This window comes from Amblyraja radiata, chromosome 1 (genome assembly GCF_010909765.2).
Source record: "Amblyraja radiata isolate CabotCenter1 chromosome 1, sAmbRad1.1.pri, whole genome shotgun sequence".
Classification (NCBI taxonomy): domain Eukaryota; kingdom Metazoa; phylum Chordata; class Chondrichthyes; order Rajiformes; family Rajidae; genus Amblyraja; species Amblyraja radiata.
Window position 1 is genome coordinate 1,916,746 of NC_045956.1, and position 27,080 is coordinate 1,943,825.

At 42.8% G+C, this 27,080-nt stretch overlaps 1 protein-coding gene and 1 long non-coding RNA gene across 4 annotated transcripts in view; one reads left to right on the forward strand and one right to left on the reverse strand.

Moving 5' to 3' along the window:
- Positions 1-26,685, forward strand: LOC116966084. The gene is made up of 4 exons (XR_004409899.1): positions 1-105; positions 14,385-14,395; positions 26,371-26,377; positions 26,673-26,685. It is a non-coding gene; the product is annotated as an uncharacterized LOC116966084 (long non-coding RNA).
- inpp4b (inositol polyphosphate-4-phosphatase type II B) overlaps positions 1-27,080 on the reverse strand; it is a 589,015-nt gene that overhangs the window by 373,834 nt on the left and 188,101 nt on the right. For all 3 annotated transcript variants that reach the window (XM_033050984.1, XM_033050903.1, XM_033012170.1), the window contains exon 3: positions 5,035-5,119. In XM_033050984.1, the coding sequence (XP_032906875.1) occupies positions 5,035-5,119 (85 nt within the window). The remainder of the gene's footprint in view (positions 1-5,034; positions 5,120-27,080) is intronic.

Here is a 27,080-nt window from a genome sequence, read left to right on the forward strand (position 1 = left end):
TCGAGGGTGTTTGGTCCTCTGGTGCAGCAGGAGACATGTTGGTGGAAGTTAGGGAGCGATTTCTTCAGGTTGGCTTTGTTGAAATTCCCGACAATGGTGGTAAATGTCTCAGGGCATTGTACAACTCTGTGACTCCATGATTTATTTGGGGATTCATTCTAACTGCCTCTAGTAAAGTCTGCAAAAATGACACCAAACAGTTTTGGATCAGTAATTGTATACACGTTTTGCCATTGTTTCTCGGACCAATCTCCTCAATACATAGACATCAGAATGGATCAAAGCATCTGGACCACAACCTAGTCACACAAGCATGTGTCCATGTTGCCAATATATACTCCCTGGCAAGGTGAATGATTAAACCCAACACATCATCATCATCATCATTTTAAAATGCTTATTTTCATTTCCAACAAAACACAGCTATCCTACTTCCAGTTTATTTCATGTATGGACACAACCCACATGATGTGCTTCGCCCTGATACTCAATTAAATGAGTATTGTTCAGTGAATTACAACATCAAGCATAATGGCTATTATAGCTGAGACAAATAATCAAAAATCATATGCACACGCTTCCAATCGATATCCAGTCACATGCTTTGTTTTGATGACCCAACTATTAACCAGATAAATCTCAACTAACTCACCAGAAACCACAAAGCAATTTCCTGGCTTTTGCAAAATTAGCATATTGGCACAAAATGTCGAACCCCGACTACTTTACAGTGCGGCGAAAGAACTAATACATTACATTTTGGAAACACACATTAGTCCCTACTGTAAGGATGTGGATTACAAACATGTCCGAGACACTACATTTGGAAAATATCAGGCTTGTCTTGGCAGAAAAACCAGATCCATTTTTCAAGACATGGACACCCTTCACCGAATTCTTACAAGGATAGTATGGTGCAACACAACTTTGGATTGAAATCCAACTATGGGCTGGGTGAGGTGGGCGGGGGAGGGGACGAGGGGCAGGTATATCTCCACTTTTTTCTTTTTTTTTCTTTCCTTTTCCTCTCTTATATCTTTATTCACTCTTTGGCCACACTGCTTTGGTAGTCCAGGGGTCCTATCTTTTCACTTTTCACTTTTCCCCTCTCTTGTTTTCTCTCATTTTCAGGTTAAAAGGTCAAAATTGAAGCTGTACAATAATTGTATGATTTTTACATGCTGAATGTTTTATTCTTGTACAATTGCTTCTAATAAAAATAATTTAAAAATTAAATTAAAAAAAATACTTTACTGTGAGCTCAGACCGCTGATGTTAAGGCTCAATTTCTTCAGCACTACAGTGGCATGGTAGTTATTTTTTAAAGTCCTGTGATCCAAAGGGAAGGACTAATGTTCTGGAGGCCTGAGTTCAAATGCAACTACAGGAAACTTAAGTTCAGTGAATTTGATAATTAAACCTGGAATTAAAAGACACCAGCAACAAATCATAGCCATGAAGCCGCTGCATTCCCTTAAGAATCCGTTTGGGTTTAATACCACCCTCTAAAGGGTCTTGGTGAGACCACACCTGGAGTATTGCATACAGTTTTGGTCTCCAAATCTGAGGAAGGACATTATTGCCATAGAGGGAGTGCAGAGAAGGTTCACCAGACTGATTCCTGGGATGTCAGGACTTTCATATGAAGAAAGACTGGATAGACTTGGTTTATACTCTCTAGAATTTAAGGAGATTGAGGGGGGGATCTTATAGAAACTTACAAAATTCTTAAGGGGTTGGACAGGTTAGATGCAGGGGAAGTCCAGGACAAGGGGTCACAGCTTAAGGATAAGGGGGAAATCCTTTAAAACCGAGATGAGAAGAACTTTTTTCACACAGAGAGTGGTGAATCTCTGGAACTCTCTGCCACAGAGGGTAGTCGAGGCCAGTTCATTGGCTATATTTAAGAGGGAGTTAGATGTGGCTCTTGTGGCTAAGGGGATCAGAGGGTATGGAGAGAAAGCAGGTACGGGATACTGAGTTGGATGATCAGCCATGATCATATTGAATGTCGGTGCAGGCTCGAAGGGCCGAATGGCCTACTCCTGCACCTAATTTCTATGTTTCTCTGTTTCTATGAAGGGAATGTGTCACCATTAAACGATATACATATGACTATCTACCCACTGCTAAGTGATTGACTGTCAAGTGCCTTTTGACATGGTTATTTCATAATGCCAAACAATGTGGGAGCACCCATACTACATAGACTGATGGGAATTCAAAACTATGGCTCACCCCCATATCATCAAGGATAATTAGTGGGTGGGTGGTCAATAAATGCATGCAGCACCTACTTCCTGCAAATGGATCATTTAATAAAAACGACCCCCTTTGAGTTGAGGTTTATGTTGTGTGCTCTGGGGATATCAGCTATTTGTCCAGCCTCTGAACCACTACATTTGTAATTGCTGTAAGTCAAGTAAGGCTCAATGGTCAGACTAGCTTGAGGTGACCCACAATGCCTCCTATGGTTCTCTCAGTAGATGGCCACAGCAACCTGAGACCCATCTTGCATCAGAGTAGATAAACTGGCACAATGGCCAGGAACCAAGGAAAAATAAAAAATACACAATTTCAGTTTACTATTAATAAACTAAAAATTAGAATGCCCAAGATATGGCAGAGTTTGACTACAAACGTTGACTACAAACTTCAGATGGAAAAGAAATACCAGGAATTATTTGTACTTTGTGTAGCTTAAACTTATATGTTCTTTCACAGCCATTTTAACGCAACGTTTTCACTGCTCACCATAGGCCATGAGCCCTAGTTTGGTGCAATTCAATGGATATCAGCGGCCTTTTGTCAAAGGTTAGTAAGTGCTGGCAAATCATACTGCATGAAGTTTATCAGCATCCCATGCTCAACTTCCCACAAAATGTACTCTATAGCAGGGACAGCAGCAGAACTGTAAAGAGCAGCAAGCTTGGCTGATGTTATTTTCCTTTCCATAGCTCACGGGAGTCGAGTTAAAAACAAGCACCTCACTCTGTGATCAGAGGGCTCAGCACAGCTTAGGAATTGAACCACGGGATTTCCTCATCTGTAGATCAGAAACAGGCAATTCATTCACCCAGCAAATTAACTAATTGTTGTACCTCTGGCCCGTGTTAGCCTACAATGCATTCCATTTCCAAATTGTGTTTCAACAATTTGAAAAATCTGACACCTTAGCAAAACATACATTGGATTGGTTCTTTGAAAAATAAAACAATTCTGCTACAAAGCAGCTCGAGGCAAACTGATCACTACTGACTCGATATAGGTATAAAAAAAAAATGCTCCCAATATTCTTTGGCAATTGGAAATACACATAAAATAAATAGTGAAGGTTATCATCCCTCAGTCTGAAAAAGGGTCCCAACCTGACAGGTCACCTATCTATGTTCTCCAGAGATGCTGCCTGACTCGCCCAGTTACTCCAGCATGCTGTGTCTTTTATTCAAACAAGCATCTGCAATTCCTTGTTACTACTTTTCAAAAAAATAATATATGGTTGGTCAATAAACATCTTCGAGCACCAAACCACCGCAGGATCAAACTATTGCCAGTTGAGGGGAGGAACGTGGACAGATGGCAAGTATTCAAGTCTCTGGGAGGATGAGGTGGGGGAGGGTGCAAGTTGAGGAGCCTCAGTGGAGATTAGTGTATCAGAGCAGGCGAGGCCTTCCTGGGATCGCCGCTTGGAGCTCCGGAGTGTTGGGCCGCTGCTCCAACATCGCGGAGCTGTGGGTGCGGAACTCCCAACGTGGGCGGCGCTGACTTTAACATCGCGGAGTGCTGGGACCCTTAGACTGCACTTGCACACACATCACCCTATAGGGCATGTTAATACATACTGAACAGTTCAGTTTATTGGTTTAGAGATACAGCGTGGAAACAGGCCCACCAGGCCCGCACCGACCAGCGATCACCGCATAGTAACACCATCATACCCCCATAGTAACACCATCATACCCCCACTAGGGACAATTTTTATATTTACATAGCCAATTAACCTACAAACCTGTACGTTTTTGGAGTGTGGGAGGAAACCGAAGATCTCGGAGAAAACCCACGCAGGTCACGGGGAGAACGTACAGACTCCGTACAGACAGCGCCCGTAGTCGGGATTGAACCTGTGTCTCTGGCGCTGCATTCACTGTAAGGCAGCAACTCTACCGCTGCGCCACCGTGCCACACACTGAAGGAAACTCCAGATTCTACCAGCTAAACACCTCCTTCACTTGAGGAATGTTTCGTCAGTCAATCTCACTGCATACATAAAAATTGCACATTGAGATAGAATTTCTCAATCTGTTGCTGTAACGTGGGGTTTCAACCATTCTCTGGGATTCTAGTCATTTAATTAAAATGCTAACAGAAAGGTTGTCCACAAATTGATCAGGAAGTATAGAAGTCGGGAGGTCATGTTGCAGTTATACAAGATGTTGGTGAGGGTGCATTAGACTATTGCGTTCAGTTCTAGGCACCATGTAACAGGAAATATGTTTTTAACAGGCTGGAAAGGGTGCAAATAAGATTTACGATTATGTTATCAGGACTTCAGGGCCTGAGCTATAGGGAGAGGTTAAGCAGGCTAGGACTCTATTCCTTGGAGCGCAGGAGGATGAGGGGTGATCTTATAGAGGTGTAGAAAATCATGAGAGGAATAGATTGGGTTGACTAACAGAGTCTTGCCCAGAGTAGGGGCATCAAGAACCAGAGGACATAGGTTAAAGGTGAGGGGGAGAAAGATTTAATAGGAACCTGGGGATAACTTATTCACAGAGAGGGTGGTAGGTGTATGGAACGAGCTGCCAGGGGAGGTAATTAAGGCAGGTAGTATTACAACGTTAAAGAAACATTTGGACAGGTACATGGATAGGACAGATTGAGAGGGATATGGACCAAATGCAGGCAGGTGGGACTAGTGTAGATGAGATGTTGGTGGGTCAAGGGGCAAGTTGGGCTGAAGGGCCTGTTTCGAATAGTCATAGTCAGTCACACAGTTGCATCATTTAAAATTGCATATCTGTTATCAATACTCACTGATAGTTAATGCTGGCCACTTGCTATCTCCGTATTCCAGAATCGAACATCGTTCCAGGACTATCACTTCAGCAGGACCTGATGTCTGTAGGAAATGAATGGAAGAAATTAGAAATCAGAGCAGCTCTACCAACGCCTATGTTAATGTTCTGTGGGAAATACTCAGCAGCTATTGAAATGGTCCACCTCTCTTGCAATAAATTAACTTCACGGATTACAGAAGACAAAGTCTGCATACAACATTCAATTGTTGCAGGTCACTTAACAAAGCTCAAAAATGCTTTTTGTACATTAAACAAAGTATTAACATTGTCAATTTAAACACTTATTGGTCGAATGTACCCAACTGTTCCCAAAATACTTTCAGCAGAAACATAATTACAATCTGATATGGTATGATAGCTGATATAGACAATGTTATTGTCATGGATGCATAGCAATATTTATCAAGAAATGTCTAAAGCATTGTTCAATGACATTTTGTGAAAGCAAAATGTCTTAAAAATGTTAAGGGGCTGTCCCACTGCGGCGACCTAATCTGTGAATTTAGACGAGTTTGCCCTCGACTCAAACTCACAGCATGGTCGACATGAGGTCCTATGAGGTCCTATGAGGTCACTGGAACTCTCCTTCATGCCCTCAGCTAGGTCGCGGAACAATGTTTCAGCATGTTGGAAGATTTTCTGCGAATAAAATTTGGTCGGCATGGTTCTTTTTAACTCGTAGTGCAGTGGAGTGGGGTCGCTATTTAGTTACAGGCAGTCGAGGGCAGCCGTAGGCAATCTCCTTCGCTGACCGGGCGTTTTGATTGACTTGAAACGTTCTACGCCCATTTTATTTTCTGCATAAAATGGAATGAGATTGTTTCAGGTTGACAGCTATTTACCACAGAGGTCAACATTGGGCCCCTAGCTATTCACTGTTCATGCCTCATATGAAAAAAAACAGATTCTCATATTTCTAGGGTTACTGACAAAACAATCCTAGATGGAAACTGAACTGTGAGATGTGTGCAAAATTATAATTGAAATGATATTACAAGGTTAAGCAGGTGGGCAAGGTTGCAGATAGAGTCAAATGGGGTAAGATACAGTTATCCACCTTGAAGGATAAAATGTATTTGTTAAGTGTTTGAAAAAAATTGTTACCATTAGCATGCAGAGGGAGGGATCTTGATGTGTTGTTATCAAGAAGAAGGTACTTAATATACTGATAAGACAAAACCATTTGCTTAATTGGGATGCTCCCCTTGGGAAATTGAACTGGCTTTAGTGAAATCTCATGTAGACTAATGTTTGTGACTTTAGTCCCCATGCATGTAGAATGATATACACAGAACTAAGGGATATTGTCTCAAGATAAGGAGTTAACTATTTAGGACTGAAATAAACAAAAAAATATATATTTTCATTAGATTTCTGAGTTTAGAGATGGCCAACGAGTCCACATTTTCCAGCGATTACCCTATACACTAACACTATCCTACATACTAGGGACAATTTACAATTTTTACAGAAGCCTATTAACCTCCAAACCTGTACGTCTTTGGAGTGTGGAAGGAAACCGAGCGAGAACCCACACGGTCACAGGGGGAACGTACAAACTCCGTACAGATGTCAGGCTAACTGGTCTATAAAGTCTAGATGGTCTAGACTCCTATCATACTGTGATAAGTTGCCTAAGATAAACACAAAAAGCTGGAGTAACTCAGCAGGACAGGCAGCATCTCTGGAGAGAAGGAATGCGTGACGTTTCGGGTCGAGACCCTTCTATTAAACCAGCATCTGTAGTTACTTTTTACACGTGATAAGTTGCCTCATGATTCTCATGATAGGAAACAATCCGTTTGTCTAATTTCACCTTTTAACTAATATACTCACTAATCCAAGCAACATTTTGCACCCTATCCAAAAGTAGGGTGACTGGATCAGCTACACACATAAAGCTCATGGGCTACATATGTGTTGTGAATTGTAACTGAATATTATGATAAAGCTGTGTTGGAATTTTGTAAGATGAATTAGAAGAGAGAAATGCTAAATGGGTAGGGGGTCCAGTTGAGAGGGTATTTAAGGAGACAAAGATAATGGAAAGGGCATTAGTACAAGGCAATGACTGGGCTAAAGATAATCAGTTTATGGAATGAGGTAAAGTGTACAAGCATAAGGATGCACTCGCAAACAGTCAGAGAAAGGAAGCATTACAAGATTAAATAAAATACAAGATTAGTAATTATAGACCAATAAGCATTCTTCCAGCAATTTCCAAGATAGCTGAAAAATGGGTTGCAGGACAGATAATTAAACATTTAAACAATAGTCCATATACCCTAAACCCAATGCAGTTTGGCTTCAGAAAATATCACTCCACTGAGACAGCACTTTGCTTCCTTTTGGAAAATATGAAGTCCAAAATTGATGCAGGTGGTGTTATAGGAGCTGTTTTTCTTGATTTACGAAAAGCCTTTGATACTGTGAACCACCAGATCTTGATGACCAAATTGTCCTATTTTAACCTCTCTTTGAGCACGATGAAATGGATTGAGTCATATATGGTACAGAGAAAACAATGTGTTAGAGTGCATAACAGTAAATCTGCAACTTCTAAAAACCCTCTTGGTGTACCTCAAGGTTCAATCTTGGGACCGCTATTATTCAGTCTGTACATTAATGATCTACCAAGTAGCTGTACATCAAATGTAACTTGCCAGATGTATGCTGACGATGCAGTGGTGTATGTACATGCCAAAAACAAACATCAAGCTGCACAAGACCTATCAGCTGCTATGATTAATGTGTCAAACTGGTTGCAGTTTTCTGATCTACATCTTAATGTGTCAAAGACTGTCTGTATGTTTTTCTCCAAAAAGGCAAGTACTGATGGAGATCCTGATGTGTTTGTACATGGAACAAAACTTAAAATTGTACATGAGTTTAAATATTTAGGAATCGTGATCGATTCACAGCTCTGTTTCAAACAACAGGTGAAAAGAACTGTAAATTTAATAAAATTTAATTTGTCCAACTTTAGATATATTAGAAATAATGTAACTATTGATTCAGCCAAACTATACTTTAATGCAATGATTGTGCCATACATGACCTACTGTATAACAACTTGGTCACTGGCATGTAAGTCCACACTAAAGCCTGTTGAAATTGTTTATAAACAAGCCCTAAAAACTCTTGACAAAAAGCCCAGAATGTACCATCACTGTAGCATCCTGAAGAAATTTGATCTGCTGAGCTGGGAAAACGCAATCAAATATTCGGACTCGATTTTGGTTTACAAAATCTTCCGTGGACTAGCCCCACCTCCGTTAAAGGACTTCATAAAGAAAAACACAAATAGGTCGACAAGAGCAGCCTCCAGGGGTGGTTGTATAGTCCCGTTTAGGAAACGTGTCTTTGGGCAGTCAGTATTTTCATATCGAGCGTCGCAGACCTGGAACACGATACCATGCGTCATACGGGATCTGCCAACCCTTACCTCATTTACCCAACATCTAAAAACATGCTTACTGCAAAATCAAAATTGCAATCATAATCTACATTAAAATTATCCTATGGTACTCTTTTATTGCTACTTTTGCGGGGAGAAGAAAGGAAAAAGGAGGAGGAGGAGGAGGAGGAGGAGGAGCCCGAGGGCTGAGGGAGAGATCGGAAGGGGAGGAGACAGCAAGGGCTAACAAAATTGGGAGAATTCAATGTTCATGCCACCAGGATGCAGACTCCCCAAGTGGAATATGAGGTGCTGTTCCTCCAATTTCCAGTGGTGCTCGCTCTGACCATGGAGGAGACCCAGGACAGAGAGGTCGGATACGGAATGGGAGGGGGAGTTGAAGTGTTGAGCCACCGGGAGGTCAGGTTGGTTAATGCGGACTGAGCGGAGGTGTTCGGCGAAACGATCGCCAAGCCTACGCTTGGTCTCACCAATGTAGATTAGCTGACATCTAGAGCAGCGGATGCAATGGATGAGGTTGGAGGAGATGCAGGTGAACCTCTGTCGCACCTGAACCTCTGTCGCACCAATAATAGCCTTGGACTGTGTTCTATCAACAGAAGAGGAGTCTTCCTATGTCCAACCTCTGAATCATCCAAGGCAGCCAACATGATGTTGATGTCTTGGTGTCATAGGAGTATGGCTTTAAAAGCACTATGCCTTTTTCTGATGACTGGGCAGCAAAAACCTGGGGGCTCGACAAATCGGGAGGGAAATTGTTAATTGTCAGTTCTCATTTAGTGATCATTTCTGGGTGTCAGCCACACCAACATTGTTTCACCCGTGAATCTTTATTCACAAGGTTCAAGATTTTCTGAGTGGGACAGACATATTTCATCATCACTGCGATTTTGTTCTACCCCAGTATAGCAACAATTTAGTGTCTAGGCAAACACCTCGAAGGTCTATTAAAACCATCGTTTTATTATTAGCCTGTTAAAAAAAAGTTAATCTTTCTATATCTTCGTTTTTCTTCGTAATTTTATCAAAGGCTAAATCTTAAACATTTTAATTGTAGACATTGGCATGATTTATTTTATCAAGGGACCTCTTAAAATTTCAGGTTTTGACAGGTGAATAATTATGATTGAGAAATTGTTTTTGTTCCATGCAGTTTAAATTAAAATACGTGCTTTCATTATTTTCATAAAATGAATATTTTGATTAATATTTTAAATATTTGAATATTCACAAAAGCCCGACTTAATTCAGTAGTTGCTTCTTTGACCTAGTTCTTCAAATTGACTCCGCCCACACTCACAGAGAGCTTGTGTCAAATAAAAATGGTAAACTTATATTGTTGAAAATCCTACATTAATTTGACAGACTAAGAAAAAGTCAATTCCCTAATGAAGAAATGTCAAAGAATTTATATATTATTTTTAAAAGTTATGTCAAGTTTGAATCGACAAGCTGCATGAAGATCCTTCCCTTTATATCCCTCTTGTAAAGAATGCTGAAGATTTTATCAATGTGACAATTATTTTTCTTCACTTTTATTGAAGGGGTGTGTGGGTGAGGGGGTGTGTGGGCGGGGGAGTTGTGGGGGGAGAGGGGTGTGGGGGTGAGGGAGTTGTGGGGGGAGAGGTGTGTGTGGGCGGGGGGAGGGGTGTGGGGGGAGAGGGGTGTGGGGGTGAGGGAGTTTTGGGGGGAGAGGTGTGTGTGGGCGGGGGAGTTGTGGGGGGAGGGGTGTGGGGGTGAGGGAGGTTGTGGGGGGAGGGGGGTGTGGGCAGGGGGGTTGTGGGGGCAGGGAGGAGGGTGGTGTGGGGGGTGGGGGGGTTGTAGTGGTAGGGGTGTGTGTGGGTGGGGGGTTTGTGGGTGGGGGAGTTGTGGGGGGAGGGGTGTGTGTGGGCGGGGGGAGGGGTGTGGGGGTGTTGTGGGTGAATGGAGGGGTGTGGGGGCTATGTGGGTAGGGGGAGTTTGTGAGGGAGGGGGGGTGTGTGTAGGGTGGTTGTGGGAGGAGGGGGGGTGTGTGGGTAGGGTGGAGCGGTGTGGGGGGCAGAGGTTGTGGGCGGGGGAGGCGTGTGGGGGGGGTTGTGGGCGGTGTGGAGGGGTGTGGGGGAGTGGGTGTGTGGGCGGGTGTGTGTGGGGGGGTGTGTGTGGGGAGAGGGGTGTGTTGGCAGGGGGGAGAGAGCTCGGAGAAAAGACGCGGGTTGTGGAGGAGAGGGGTGTATCACGGGGGAGGGGGCAGGAACCAGCGAGACGACCAGAGGGGAAGGGACTGGAGCTGGCGGTACGATGGGGACTCACAGTGGACGCTGGTCGCTGCACGTTCTCCTGCGCCGGGATCAGATTCTCCGCTTTCTCACGCCGGGCCGGGCCGTTTCCGGTCCCTCCAAAAATTGTGTCCGGGTGGAAACCTCCACCGGCCATCCTCAGCTCCAGTAAAGATGCGATGGCGCAGGAAGGGGCAGACCGTCCGGGGAGTGACAGGAGAAGAGACCAATCTGCACGCCGCTGACTGGCAGGAGAGGTGGTCGATCTGCGCGCGCTCGTTTTTTTCAGATTTTTAAACCTTGCTAACTTTTACAATAGACCACTGATCGCAACGAAACTTGGTGCACTCGCAGCATAGTGAGTGAGCTGGCGAAAAATCGTAGCGCTATCGTGTACCATTTTGCACAAATTGAATGACCGCGCAAACCAAAGAGCACAAGATCAGAGTTTTCGTTATGTATCGATTACAGTTAGATGGCTATAAGTAATCTAAACCTGAAAAAAGAACAAAAACTTGTAATTTACTGGATCTGACCACAAATGCATGTTTTCTGTTATCTCTCCGTCTTGTCTGGTGTTATCAGTTAATAAAATATTAATGCAGATGCTGGTTTAAACTGAAGATGGACAATAACTGGAGTAACTCAGCAGGTCAGGCTGCATCGCTGGAAAAAAAGAATAGGTGACGTTTCAGGTCGAGAACCTTCTTCAGACTGAGAGTCTGGGGAAAGGGAACCGAGAGATATAGACGGTGATGTAGGAAGATATAAAACAAATGAATGAAAGATATATTTTATTATCTCTCTATATCACCATCTATATCTCTCATTTCGCTTTCCCCTGATTCTCAGTCTGAGGAAGGGTCTCGATCCGAAGTGTCACCTGATAAAATATTAATCTGCGTTAAGATGACCTTAGAAATTATAATGACCTGAATTCTAGGGCCTTCTGCAATTGGTTAATGTTATAAATGATGCCATCATCTCCAATTCCAGACATAAGACCTTCTACATATAAAAATTGAAACGTTTTTAACATTGCAAAGTTTGGATAACTTGAATTAGTATTTGAGACATTTGAAATTATTTTTCTCATTTAATTATTAAAGGTTACTTAGGAGCTTGAGAAAATCAGAACTTAATATCAATAGACAATAGACAATAGGTGCAGGAGTAGGCCATTTGGCCCTTCGAGCCAGCACCGCCATTCAATATGATCATGGCTGATCATCCCCAATCAGTACCCCGTTCCTGCCTTCTCCCCATATCCCCTGACTCCGCTATTTTTAAGAGCCCTATCCAGCTCTCTCTTGAAAGCATCCAGAGAACCTGCCTCCACCGCCCTCTGAGGCAGAGATACCAAAGGTTATCTACCTTAATCGGGAGATTTTCTTAAGGATTATAATGTGCAGAATTACATGAAAAGAAATTGAACATTGGAAAAGTTGTACAGCTCACTTTCAGCCAATTAGTTAACATGCTGATTATGGCAAAAACGGTTAGGATGTTATGTATGGCGTAACATTGAAAAACTATGCAGATGTGCAATTTGATAAATTATGAATGAACTGACAAGCAGGTGGAAATGTGCAATGAAATGGCACTAAAGAATTCAACCATGTGGTTATTTGACAACCATCTATTGCAAAATGACCAATTTGGCTTCGAAGAATAAGATAGAAACAAATGACAAAATCATACAAACAGAATCATAGACAATAGGTGCAGGAGTAGGCCATTCGGCCCTTCGAGCCTGCACCGCCATTCAATATGATCATGGCTGATCATCTAAAATCAGCAACCCCGTTCCTGCCTTCTCCCCATATCCCTTGATTCCTTTAGCCCTTAGAGCTAAATTTAACTCACTCATGAAAACATCCAGTGAATTGGCCTCCACTGCCGTCTATCTCACCTCCTGTATCTTTTAATAACCTTGCATGAAAATGATCAGGTCCTAAAGATCTGTCTCTCACACGTCATTTTTATTAGTAGACTTTTGCCTCCATCACAGTGAGGAGGTGCCTGGTGAACTCACTGTGGTGGATGTTAATTTGTGTTTATTGTGTGTTTTATTATTTATTATGATTATATGACTTTTTTTCAACTTTTTTTGTTTTTTTAGGATGTTTTAAAGTATGTTTTTTGAGTTTCTTTGTGTGTTTTATGTGGGGGGGGGTGGTGTGGGGGGGGGGTGAGGGGGAAACCGCTTCGGTCGCCTCCTCCACGGAGAGGCGACTTTTTCCAGGTCGCCTCCCCCGTGGCCTAACGACAAGGATCGGCGTGGACTTTCCCGGAGACGCGCCCGGGGCTCCAGCGGCGGGCGCAGCGTGGACTCTTGGCGTGGAGCGGGCGAGCCCTCGCTGGGGCTCGCTGGAGGGGAGCGCTCCTTTTCGCTGGCCCGGGGCAGCCGGCAGCCTGAAGCCACGGTCTGTACAGCTCAAGCTGGCGCGGCGTCTACAGCCAGGGATCCCACATTGGGGACCCGGGGGAAGAAGATGCTCCGAATGCCGGCCCGCGGCCAACTTCTACCACGGGCCCGGCGTGAACTTACCATCACCCCTGGAGGGGGAGCTTCGACCGCCGGCCCTGTGGTCTGCGGTGCTTCTGGCTGTGGCGCGGCGGGGACTTTAAATCTTCGACCGCCGGCCTGAAGCCGCGGTCTCCGGTGGGGAAGAGCCGACTATGGACTGGCTCTGGACTCTGGTCCTGACCAAGGGGGGAAATGGAGGAGGACTGGCCAATTTTTGTGCCTTCCACCACAGTGATGAATGCTGTGGTGGATGTTTGTGTTACATTTTTATTGTGTATTGTGTGTTCTTTCTCACTGTATCGCTGCTGACATATTCATTTCACTTGCACTTTATGTGCAATGTGACGAATAAACCCGTATTGTACTGACTGCAGGCAACAACATTTCGTTCAGACCGAAAGGTCTGAATGACAATAAAGGAATCTAATCTAATCTAATCTAAATTTAAACAATAACCATCTCCTCCAGATGTTCAACCTGTGATTTTTCTTTCCTTGGTCAGAAAACTTAACCTCATTGCAATTATTGATCTTAAGGTGAAAATCCTCAAATATTAACAATCCTACCAGGAAGAATTTGGTCTGCTTTGGACAAAAACAATTCCCCACCTGCCCAGCACCCTAAAACACCTTTCACTCAAATACGTCTCAGGATTAACAACACGCTGATGCATGTGAGGGTAATCCAAGATTAGCAATTGAAGGGGAATTATTCTCTGCCTTTGATAGTCAAAGGTTCAAATTTATTTATCACATGCACCATAAGGTGCAGTGAAATCAATTTAACATGCAGCGTTACAATTAAAAAGTAAGTTTATTGGCCGAGTATTCACATACAAGGAATTTGCCTTGGTGCTCCGCCCACAAGTAACAACATAGAAACATAGACAATAGGTGCAGGAGGAGGCCATTCGGCCCTTCGAGCCAGCACCGCCATTCATTGCGATCATGGCTGATCGATTGCAGTTGTGAACGATTGCAGGAGGATCTGGATCGATTGGCCAGGTGGGCGGAGAAATGGTTGATGAAATTTAACACAAAGAAGTGTGAGGTGTTGCATTTTGGAACGTCGAACAAGGGCAGGACCTACACAGTAAATGATAGGCCTCTGGGTAGTGTTGTAGAGCAAAGAGATCTAAGAGTACAAGTGCATGGTTCCATGTAGGTCGAGTCACAGGTAGATAAGAGTGGTTGTTGGAGCCACTCAGGCGTAGGCTAGTTACTGTTGGCATGTTATGACATACAGTGACAGTTACGAATGGCTCAGAAATTATGAATGACAACATAATTCAACACAGACATCCACCACAGCATTCTTCATTCTGGTGGAAGGCAATACAGTTCAGACAGTCCTCCTCCTCCTCCCTTGTTCACCCGCGGTCGGGGCCCTGACCCACCGTAGTCGCCGCTACGGACAGCCCGATGTTCAAGCCCTCTGGTCGGGATGGTCGGAACGCCGACGTCGGTACAGGTCGAGCAGACCCAGTGGCCCGGAGCTCCCAAATCTGCCACCTCCTTCTAACCCATCTGTTTCTGTCAACCAACAAAATAACCACAAGGTGCTGGAGTAACGCAACGGGTCAGGACGCATCTCTGGGGGACATGGATAGGTGATGTTTCGAGTCGGGATGCTTTTTTGAAGAAGATAGGCTGCCTGACCTGCTGAGTTACTTTGCATTTTTTTGTAAACCAACGTCTGCAGTTCCTTGTTTCTCCACGTTTCTGTCGACTGAGGAGTTTAAGCCAGGATATAATAAGCAAGTTTATTTTACAATAGCCAAAGCAAATTAAATTAATTTTCATGGGATTTAAAAACATAGAAACATAGACTATAGGTGCAGGAGGCCATTCAGCCCTTTTAGCCAGCACCACCATTCAATATGATCATGGCTGATTATCCAAAATCGGTACAACGTTCCGACTTTTTCCTCAAATCCATTGATTCCTTTAGCCCCAGGAGCTAAATCTAACTCTCTCTTGAAAACATCCAGTGAATTGGCCTCCACTGCCTTCTGTGGCAGAGAATTCCACAGATTCACAACTCTCTGGGTGAAAAACGTTTTTCCTCGTCTCAGTCCTAAATGGCCTACCCCTTATTCTTAAACTGTGACCCCTGGTTCTGGGCTCCGCCAACATCAGGAACATTTTTCCTGCATCTAGCCTGTACAATCCTTTAAGAATTTTATGTTTCTATTCTATGATCCCCTCTCATCTGTCTAAATTCCAGTGACTACAAGCCCAGTCGACCCATTCTTTCATCATACATCAGTCCTGCCCTGGGAATTAACCTGGTGAACCTACGCTGCACTCCCTCAATAGCTATAATGTCCTTCCTCAAATTAGGAGACCTAAATTGCACACAATACTCCAGGTGTGGTCTCATCAGGACCCTGTACAACTGCAGTAGGACCTCCTTGCTCCTAAATTCAAATCCTCTCATAATGAAGGCCAACATGCCATTAGATTTCTTCACTGCCTGCTGTACCTGCATGCTAACTTTCAGTGACTGATGTACAAGCACACCCAGGTCTTGTTGCACCTCCCCTTCTCCTAATCTGACACCATTCAGATAATTATCTGCCTTCCTGTTCTTGCCACCAAAGTGGATAACCTCACATTTATCCACTTTATACTGTATCTGCCATGTATTTGCCCAATTACCCAACCTATCCAAGGCACCCTGCAGCCTCATAGCAACCACATCGCAGCTCACACTGCAGCCCAGCTTCGTGTCATCCGCAAACTTGGAGAAATTTGATTTCCAGAAGAGATTCCAGTGACACAAAATGCTGAAACAACTCAACGGGTCAGGCAGCAAGAAACGTCACCCATTCCTTCTCTCCAGAGATGCTGCCTGTCCCGCTGAGTTACTCCAGCATTTTGTGTCTACCTTCGATTTAAACCAGCATCTGCAGTTCTTTCCAAGAGATCCCAGTGATGTAGAAATCTAAATTCCTACCCCCTGCACCAACTCCTCAGCCACACATTCAGATCCCCTAGCTCCCTGTTCCTACCCTCACTAGCACGAGGTAGTGGAAGGAACCCAGAGATAACCACCCTAGAAGTCCTGCTTTTCAGCCTTCTACCTAGTTCTCTATACTCACGTTGTAGAACCTCCTCCCTCTTCCTACCCACGTCATTTGTGCCTACATGCACAAGTCATTAGATAAATTATGAATGAATTAACAAGCATGTGGGAATGTGCAATGAAATTACACTGAAGAATTTATCCATCTGGTTATTTGACAACCGCATATTGTAAAATGACCGATTTGGCTTCGAAGAATGAGAAACAAATGACAAAAGGCAACGACACAATCTCTACAAAGATCTTCAGGCAATCAAGATAGAATGCATGTGGTATCTATTTAAAATTCCACGTGGAGAGTGAGGATGTACATAGACCTTGGATTGAAACAGCTGGAAACTAAAGAGAGATAATCTCCACAATAACTGGATACCAGTTTAAAAGGCAGAATGGTAAATTCCACAACTGTTGTGACACACAAAGAATATTTGCATCGCTATTTGTTGCAATTGCATGGAGAGTTAAGGTAGTTAGAACATGGAATTATAGTTCCTGAGCACATATTAAATGAAAGCAAGCCTTTTTGAGATACTGATGAGATAATTTAACCGGTTAAGTGCAGGCAGGAGATGCTCAACACAAAAATCAGACAAAGATCTTTTCAATTATGAAACCTATGCTTATTATCAAAGCATCTTTTGCTTTGAAACCATACCACGGCAAGTCCTAAAACTAATTAAATATAACCATGACAATTCAATAAAAGGATGATCATTTCAATGAAAATGTAGAACGTTTTTCAAGGTAAATGTTTCTTTAGATCAGTGTTTCAAGAGTCAAGATTGTTTAATTGTTATATGTACTGAAACAGAACAATGCTTGCAGCAGCACAACTGAATGTAAACACAGTACTCAATAAAAAACATAGAAACATAGAAAATAGGTGCAGGAGTAGGCCATTCGGCCCTTCGAGCCTGCACCGCCATTCAATATGATCATGGCTGATCATCCAGCTCAGTATCCTGTACCTGCCTTCTCTCCATACCCCCCTGATCCCTTTAGCCACAAGGGCCACATCTAACCCCCTCTTAAATATAGCCAATGAACTGGCAGTGGCAGTGGCAGAGAATTCCACAGATTCACCACTCTCTGTGTGAAAGAAAAAAAATTCTCATCTCGGTCCGAAAAGACTTTCCCCTTATCCTTAAACTGTGATCACTTGTTCTGGATTTCCCCAACATCGGGAACAATCTTCTTGCATCTAGCCTGTCCAACCCCTTAGGAATTTTGTAAGTTTCTATAAGAAACTTTGAATTGATATAAAGATTGATTTCTGTCTATAGTATTTAATTATTGCAACGGTTCCACAAATTCTAGAGGTTCTAACAATCTAATTGAGAATGTATTAACTCACCAGCCCTGTTCTGCTGCTACAGGCTGTAGTAGAGGGCAGTCAGTGCACAGGAGCACAGGATTTAAACAACTGGACAAACAGAGACAATAAGAAACTAGTTTGTCACCATCATATTTAAACATAATGATTTATACGTTCAAGAAGTGCAGTTAAAAGGTAGCATTTATTCAGATAAATAAAATGTAATGATTCTAGTTGGTTATTTTATATGCTTTAAAACAAGTTGAACCTCATAAAAATTCATCATCTAATTTATAGTGTTACTACCACAGCAAGTAAATGTTAAACTATAAAGGAACATTAATACAATGTACACAAAATTGCTGGAGAAACTCAGCGGGTGCAGCAGCATCTATGGAGCGAAGGAAATAGGCGACGTTTCGGGCCGAAACCCTTCTTCAGACTGATGGGGGGTGGGAGAAAGAAGGAAAAGGGGAAGAGGGGGAGGAGCCCGAGGGCGGGCGGATGGGAGGGTGGGAGGAGACAGCTAGAGGGTTAAGGAAGGGGAGGAGACAGCAAGGGCTAGCAAAATTAATACAATGTAATTGAAAACAATGGGAAATAGCTCAACACTTCATTACAGCACAGCTGGCCACGAGTCTGTAAATTCTCACAAGATCACAAGGATATATCATCAAGTTGCTGATTATTTTTGAATCCTGCTGTTCTCCTGATCTGCTTGAGATTTATTTTGGCACCTATATCAAAAACCTTAATGCTGTCCTTATTGAAGATGTGTGCACATTGATGTGTACCATTGTTCAACATGTGCAGCACTCTTTGATGCACCTTAGCATTTCTAATCACTTATATCCCTTTCAACTGACATTAGTAAGGTTTGTTTAAGAAGGAATTGAAGATGCTGGAAAATCGAAAGTACACAAAAGTGCTGGAGAAACTCAGCGGGTGCAGCAGCATCTATGGAGCGAAGGAAAAAGGCAACGTTTCGAGCTGAAACCCTTCTTCACCCTTCTCCGGGTTTTGGCCCGAAACGTTGCCTCTTTCCTTCGCTCCATAGATGCTGCTGCACCCGCTGAGTTTCCCCAGCACTTTTGTCCTCCTTCGATTTTCCAGCATCTGCAGTTCCTTCTTAAACACAATCACCAGCCTCACCAAAAATCATCTCGGCCACATCCAATGGACTACAATAATCTGTCAGTGTATTTCTCTCTCAAAGAGTCTCCTACCCTATTTTTTGTCATGCACAAGAACCTTGTGATTTTAACAGACACAAAGTGCTGGAGTAACTCAGTGGGCAGGCAGCACCCCTGGAGAACATGGATGGGCAACCCTTCATCAGATTGATCCAGGTAGTGGGGTGAAAGCTGGAAGAGAGGTGGGGGCAGACAAAGCCAGGTCCTTGGTAGGTGATACAGGTGGAGCGGAGGGAGAGGGAATTTGGTTGGCATCTGGTTGGACTAAGGCCAGAGATGAAAAAACAAGAAGTATGAGATAAGGAGGTAAGGATAGAAAAGGCTTGAAATGTGAAGCCAGAGGAAATAGGTGGAAGGGGTCAGAGGGAGGAAGGGAGAAAGTGAGGGGAAATGCAGGGGGGCTGTTTAATCAAATTGGAGAATTCAATATTCATTTTGACCAAGCGTAGGCTTGGCGATCGCTTCGCCCAATACCTCCGCTCGGTCCGCAATAACCAACCTGATCTCCCGGTGGCTCAGCACTTCATCTCCCCCTCCCATTCCGAATCTGACCTCTCTGTCCTGGGCCTCCTCCATGGCCAGTGTGAGCACCACCGGAAACTGGAGGAGCAGCACCTCGTATTCCGCTTGGGCAGTCTGCACCCCAGCGGCATAAACATTGAAATTCTCCAATTTCCGGTAGCCCTTGCTGTCTCCTCCCCTTCTCAGCCCTCCCTCAGCCTTCGGGCTCCTCCTCTTCCTTTCTCCTTTCTTCTCCCCGCCCCCCCACACCCCTCCCTCCATCAGTCTGAAGAAGGGTTTCGGCCCGAAACGTTGCCTATCAGAAGGAGGAGCCATCTTGGTGAATGATTGGGGGGATGATTTTTTTGTCAAATTGTAGTCCTGTAGGTCTGTGTCCAAGATGGCTGCCGTGAAGGGAGAGTGGACGCTGGCGCGCTTTGGCTGCCGCTGCTCTCTTTTCACACTGTGTTTTTGATTTTCTGTTTTTGGATTGAATTCTGTTTTTAATTTGTGTCACTGTGATGTCTTTAATTACTTGTTTTATTCCGATTATATGTTTTTATTCCGATTACTATGTAAGGTGTCCTTGAGATGTATGAAAGGCGCCCATTAAATAAAATTTATTATTATTATTATTATTTCCTTCGCTCCATAGATGCTGCTGCACCCTCTGAGTTTCTCCAGCACTTTTGTCTACCTTCAATATTCATTCTGTTGGGTTGTAATCAAAAATTGAGCAGTGAATTATCCGTTTAGATAAACAACTCTCTCAGCCTCCCCCCCCCCCCCCCCCCCCCCCCACCCCCCTCGTCCCTGTTCCCTGTGCCCCATCCGGATGTACAGTGATGTCTCCCTTTCCCCTGCCCTCTTCCAACTATATTCCTATCTCTGGCTTCACATTTCAAGCCTCTTCTCCTTATCTCACAATTTTTATATTTTCATCTCGGGCTTTAGTTAAACAAAAGGAAGGTGTCAATCAACCCCCACCCCTCTCACCCACCTACAACGCACCAGACTTTGTCCCAACCCCACCTCTCATTCCTGTTTCTCCCCACTACTATAATCAGTCTGAGGAAAAGTCTCGATCCAAAATGTCACCTGCCCATGTTCTCCAGAGATGCTGCCTGGCCTGCTCAGTTAATCCAGCGCTTTTTTTACCAAACCAGTATCTGAAATTTCTTGTGTCGACAACCTTGTGAATTAACTCCATAAAATGTTGCAGATTGTAAAAGTTTGCATCAGGTTTTGAAGCCACCCACTTGCACACTACAACAATGTAGGCGCTTGCTTTAATACCTGTTTAAAAACCTTCATTGGCTAAAAAGACCTTTCCCTTGCTTTCACAAAATTGCAAATGGCATGACTCCAGAAAAACCAAAAGTATAATTTGTTTCTGATGATTTTGACACAAATTAGAATTCAACAACAATTAATATTAAAAGAGCAGCATTAATGCACTTGAATTTTTGTGGGGCAGAAGTATTTATATCTAATAAATTCTGCGTTTGAGTGGCTTCGAATGATGTCGGAATTATCAGCACAGATTTTTGCTTGACAGCTGTGCTGACATCAAAGAGGAAATTGTATCAATTTTATTGGTAGTGCTTCTGAGACAATGCTTAGGCACGCTCATAAAAAATGCATGCTGTCTCTTTAAGTGATGCCTTAAGAATGGTGACAATTGTGCATGATCGGATATTGTGATACAAGGATGAAACACACCATAGGGATTTGATCAGAGTTTTTAAATAAGCCTACACAGGCACTGCGCTGTCTTGTTACAGTCAGCTGTACTAACAATCACCTCATGGAAGAATGCTCAGTCATTTCTCACTGACAGCTCACTAACCAACAGCATTAATCCATCTTGCTGAGCTGGCACTAAACTAACAGCATAAAACTGGCAATTTGCATTCATTCATTCACTGTCATATCTGAACTACAATGGCATTCTCAGATAAACTTAGACAACCCTAACATCTCCTCAAAGGTGAAAAAGGACTGTTCAGAACTGGTTTTATGGAACATAGATTGTGTTTCAGAAATATAGGGGGTATGCAGTTTTGCTGGAAGGCATTGTGCCCATTGCCTTTGGTGAATGTTTACACTACTGTGAAATCACAGCATATTTTAGGCTGATAGCTAAAAATAGGCTCTACTACTGCAGCGCATTTCACAATAAAATTCAGATATCATGACTATGCCTGAAACGGGTTTCAAATCTTTTGTTTAATTAACAAAAAAAGGCCAAGTTTTACATATTCAACATCCTAATTTACACTAAGATAAATTTAACAAATATTATAATCAGAGGAAAGCTTTAACTAAGGCAGGTACAGGATACTGAGTTGGATGATCAGCCATGATCATATTGAATGGCGGTGCAGGCTCGAAGGGCCGAATGGCCTACTCCTGCACCTATTTTCTATGTTTCTATCTTACACTAATAATGCTCAGATACCCAAGTGTGAACAATGAACTCTTACAATGCTATTTGTTGCTACGCTGACCTTTGTTCAATTGTTTAATCGGTTATTTTTGCTTTAAGTTATCAATTTGTAACGTAAACTCAAAATGTTTTCCCTTCAAAAACACGACTTCATCTACGACATTTTCTTTTGCTCTGAAAGGCGTTACAGCTTTTATATGTTTCTTAGTATTTTCTTTCTAATTGCTCTCAAGACACTATTATTGTTGATGAAGTTTACTAAACCTGGCCTCGCCCTGTCAGAGATACACCTTCATCCTATCCACCCTTCCACTGCCCACACTACAACCTGACTTAGTTTCTCCCTTTTCTACTTCTGCTAAAGAATCTTCAATCGGATATATTAACTGTTTTACTGTCCACAGATACTGCCAGACCTCCCAATTTGTCCCAGCATTTTTTTTTGTTCAGATTTTTAGCATTTTTTAAACTTTTATTCAATGTTCAATAAAATACATTTTCAGATTTCCAGAATAACAAATGTGAAATAATGTACAAGTGTGTGTGTGTGTGTGTGTGTGTGTGTGTGTGTGTATGTGTGTGTGTGTGTGTGTGTGTGTGTGTGTGTGTGTGTGTGTGCGTGTGTGTGTGTGTGTGTGTGTGTGTGTGTGTGCGTGTGTGTGCGTGTGTGTGTGTGTGTGTGTGTGTGTGTGTGTGTGTGTGTGTGTGTGATTTCACACCATGCACCACTCACCATAATACTTTTGTTAATGGAATAATGATTAAAAATAAATGTTCCATGTTTCACCTGAGATCTCACTGCTAATGCAAAGCTGAAAACCATCTTCATGTGTTAAGGGTCTGTCCCACTTACGTGTCCTTGGCACGCAAATTACGCGACCTCGTGGTCGTGTTGAGCCGAGACGGTCCTGCGAATGTCGGGTGCGATTACATGCGTTTCATGTCGAGACTCTTCTTCAGTCTGAAAAGAAGGGTCATGACCCGAAACTTCACCCATTGCTTCTCTCCAGAGATGCTGCCGGTCACGCTGAGTTACTCCTGCATTTTGTGTCTATCTTCAATTTTCTTGGCCCCGCTCTGGGAGTAGAAGTGGGGGCGGATCCGGACCGCAACGGCCATGAGCCCCAGGCCGAGTTCGGCGATCGTTTGCCTGCTTCTGCTGCTGTTGGAGGTGAGACATTGCGTCGCGCCAGGGTCTTGGGCCTGTCCCACTTTGGCCGTCAGTTACGCGACAGGCCGTTGGCGCGCGAAGATTTCGTTCACTACAACAATTTCGGAGCCCCGCGTGATGTCGCGCACAACTACATACCCCTCCGCGCTTCTCAGTGTGACCGGCCCCGCGCGGCCATACAATGCCCGTGCGTCTCAACGTGACAACGAGGTCGCGTAATTTGCGTGCCAAGGACACGCAAGTGGGACAGGCCCTTAACACACCGTTTTCCAAATTTGAAATTGTACACCTTCAAGGGCCTGTCCCACGTGCATGCGCCTGCATGGGGCAAGCGCGACCTAATGTGGTCGCTTGAGCCGTACGGCCTCGCGGGGCCGGTCCTACTTCGATCGCCGGAGCCGTATGGAGTTGTGCGGAGCTGGTCCCGACATCACGCGGGGCTCCGAAAAACTGACTGTGTTCAAAAATTCTGCACGGCAACGGCCTGCCGGCCCGCAGCCGCCTCGACGCCGTATGTCATGTACGAACTTCCCGCGGACTTCGCTCGAACTTCATGTCACTCACTCGACCTCCGCGCGGCCCCCGCTTCTGGTTTGGTCGCGCTTGCTGCATGCAGGCGCATGCTCGTGGGACAGGCCCTTTAGGTCGCGCTTGCCGCATGCAGGTCGCATGCTGGTGGGACAGGCCCTTCATGCTTCAGTTGCATGACAATGCATTATAATGTAGCCAAAATTATTTTAGAATGTTGCACGCTTGTGGTACAAATCAGGCATGAAAAGACAAAATACATTTTTCCATGACATAGAGCAAAACATTATATTTATTGAGTTAAAAAGTAGATTTGAGGTGTCACAAATCATATTAGATGCTTTGATAAAGGTTCCTGCAATTCACCCAGTTTCCCTTTTTTAGTAAAAGAATATTTCTGGGTTGATAAATAAAATGCGGCATGCTAAATAATTAATTGGAGGCAATTCCTACGGATTCACCACAGTATTGACTAAAACGCTGCAAATTCATCATGGAGAGTGTCTTTTCACTATAAACAATTTAAACTACAAATCTGGACATAATTGTTAACACCAAAACATCATGGGCTGAAGGAAGCAATGTAGCCATATCTAAACGCAGTGAAATCAGAGTCAGCAAACACTTCATGCATCATGTGTTATGGTAACATTCTTACTCAATAAGATCAACCAGAGAGGCATTAAATGCCCAGATACAGAGATCCATAAATCAACTGTCCTCATTATAATGGTCAATACTCCTGAGAAAGAAAAACAAGAATAGCTCTAACTGTGATTTATTAATTGTTGCAGAGCAGTATTAAAAAAATGGGAATTTGATTACCAAACCTACGTTGGACATTCGGAGGATGCAACCTAGCCCACAGCATCCAGAACAATCAACCTTACACCATGCAAAAACACTTGAACAACCCCACCTCACCACTTAATCTTGATCTTCATCTGTTTAGGTCAGATGGTAACTGATGTGCAATGGCTGCAACACGTTAAAATAAGCCACAATTTCCACAATTAATATTTGGATCTTTGTATCTGGACATTTAATGCCAATTTCCTCTTGATCACCTAAATCACCAGGACGCTCATGTCCAATTTGTCGTATTTTTTCCATGGCGACCTTTTTTCACTGGCGGGTATTTTTCAACATGTTGAAAAAATACACCGCGACCAAGAAAAAAAAAATCGATACTTTTTTTACTCGTAGGTTTAGTCGAAGTATGTCGTGGTAGGTCGGCATGTTATTCGTAGGTAATCGAGGGTAATCGAGGGTAGTCGAAGGTAGTCTTCATCATAGTCGAAGGGAGGTCGAAGGAGATCAAAGGAGGTCGTCTTCACTCTCCACTATTCGGTGTCCAATTTTCACGTAGCTAGTCTTCAACATAGTCGAAGGAGGTCTTCAACATGACATTTTTTCAAACTCTCCTAAACTTTTCTAAACTCTCCAATTAGGTCGCCGCAGTGGGACAGCCCCTTAACTCTTCCTCTCACTTCCATAGACTGAGTATCTATGGGGTCTTGGTCCGAAATGGCAATCATTCCTTTGCCTCCACAGATGCTGCTTAACCTGCTGTGTTCCAGCAGTTTATGGTTTGGTCTCCGTCTTGACAGGCAAAGGGAGAGACTGACACGCAAGAGAAACACGGTTTTCAACATGATATAGGCATGAAACAGAGATACATGGTTAGAGATGTAAATATGACAATTAGAGGCACTGGAGAACTAGTAGCCAGGATTGGTCAATAAAGATTGGTATGTTGGGCCACACCAATTCCTTAAGGGGCTGTCCCACTTGGGCGACCTGATTGGCGAGTTTAGAAGAGTTTGAAAAATGATATGTTGACGACCTCCTTCGACTATGTTGAAGACTAGCTTCGACTAGCTATGACTAACTTCAGGAAAATTGGACACCGAATAGTGGAGAGTGAAGACAACCTCCTTCGATCTCCTTCGACCTCCCTTCGACTATGATGAAGTCTATCTTTTTTTTTTTTTTTTTTTTTTAATTATTTTTATTAGAAGTACGGTAAATTACAATAATACATAACACATATATCTTAATACATTTTTTGAACCGCTTCATTTTTTTGAGCTTTAAGAAAAAGATAGAAGTAAGGAAAGTAAAGAAAGTGCGCAAGAGTCGTGAAGTGCAAGAGAGTGTTGGGAAAAGAAAGCCCCTTAGAAAAGAAGTTAGAGAAGGAAGTAAAGTAAGAAAGTAGACCCTAGAAAAGAAAGAAAAAGAAAGTAGGAACAATCGCTCTATTATAACATTAAACTCCGCAGAAAGACTACCAACCAAGTCTGTTTTTGTTGTTTTACCTCCCATTGCCAGGTCCTGATACCATTTATTTATTTTTTAAATTACTATTGCACCTCATGCTTGTAATAGGTCCAGAAACGTAGACCACGTCTTTTGGAATTGGTCTGCTTTACCTGCTAAGAGGAATCTCATCTCTTCCAGATGTAATGTTTCAAACATATTTGATATCTACATTTTTATTGTTGGTGTGGGCGCACTTTTCCAGAATTTAAGTATGAGCTTTTTTCCCATTATTAGCCCGTAATTGAATAAATTCTTCTGATACACGTTTAATTCAGGGATACCTTTCCGATATTCCAAAAATGATCCATTCTGGTTTTGGTACCAGTTTTATTTTAATTAATTTTGAAAAAATATCAAATATTCCATGCCAGAATTTTTGTATTTTTGTACAAAAAACAAAAGAATTCGCTATGGTAGCTTCTTGACACAGACATTTATCACAGATTGGTGAAACATTAGGGAAGATTTTATTTAATTTAGTTTTTGAATAATATAGTCTATGTAATGTTTTGAATTGGATGAGAGATGTCGTACGTTGATCGAACATTTATGCACCTGTAGTAAATGATTATCCCAGCTCTCTTTTGAAATTTTTATAGCTAATTCTTGTTCCCAGTCTCTTCTAATTCCATCTGTTGTGGGTATTTCTATGTTTAAAATGATATTATATAAGTACGATATTAGATTAGCTGATTCCGCCTTTGTCTTCATTGCTTCATCCAGTAAGTCGGAAGGCATATTATGATAGTCTTTTGTGTATTTTTTCAGATAATCACGAATTTGAAGATATTTAAAATATTGATTATTTTTCAAATTATATTTCAGTTGTAGTTGTTGAAATGATAGTAATTTTCCCAATTCATACAGATCTCCGAGCGTTTTGATTCCCATTCTTTCCCAATGTATAAATGATTTGTCTATGATTGATGGTTTAAACGATGGGTTATTGGCTATTGGTATTGAGAGAGATAGGTTTCTTAATTTTAGATTCTGTTTTATTTGTTTCCATGTTCTAATTGTGCTATGTATAATTGGATTTTTATTATAATTTTTATTATTCAAATTTATTGGTGAGAGGATAATCGCTCCTATATTACTCGGGGAGCAGTCCCCTTTTTCCATTACAATCCAGTCCGCCTGCTGGGCAGAATTGTCCAGCAGGTGAATCATATTTTTAATATTTACTGCCCAATTATAATACATAAAGTTAGGGAGCGCTAGACCCCCCAACTC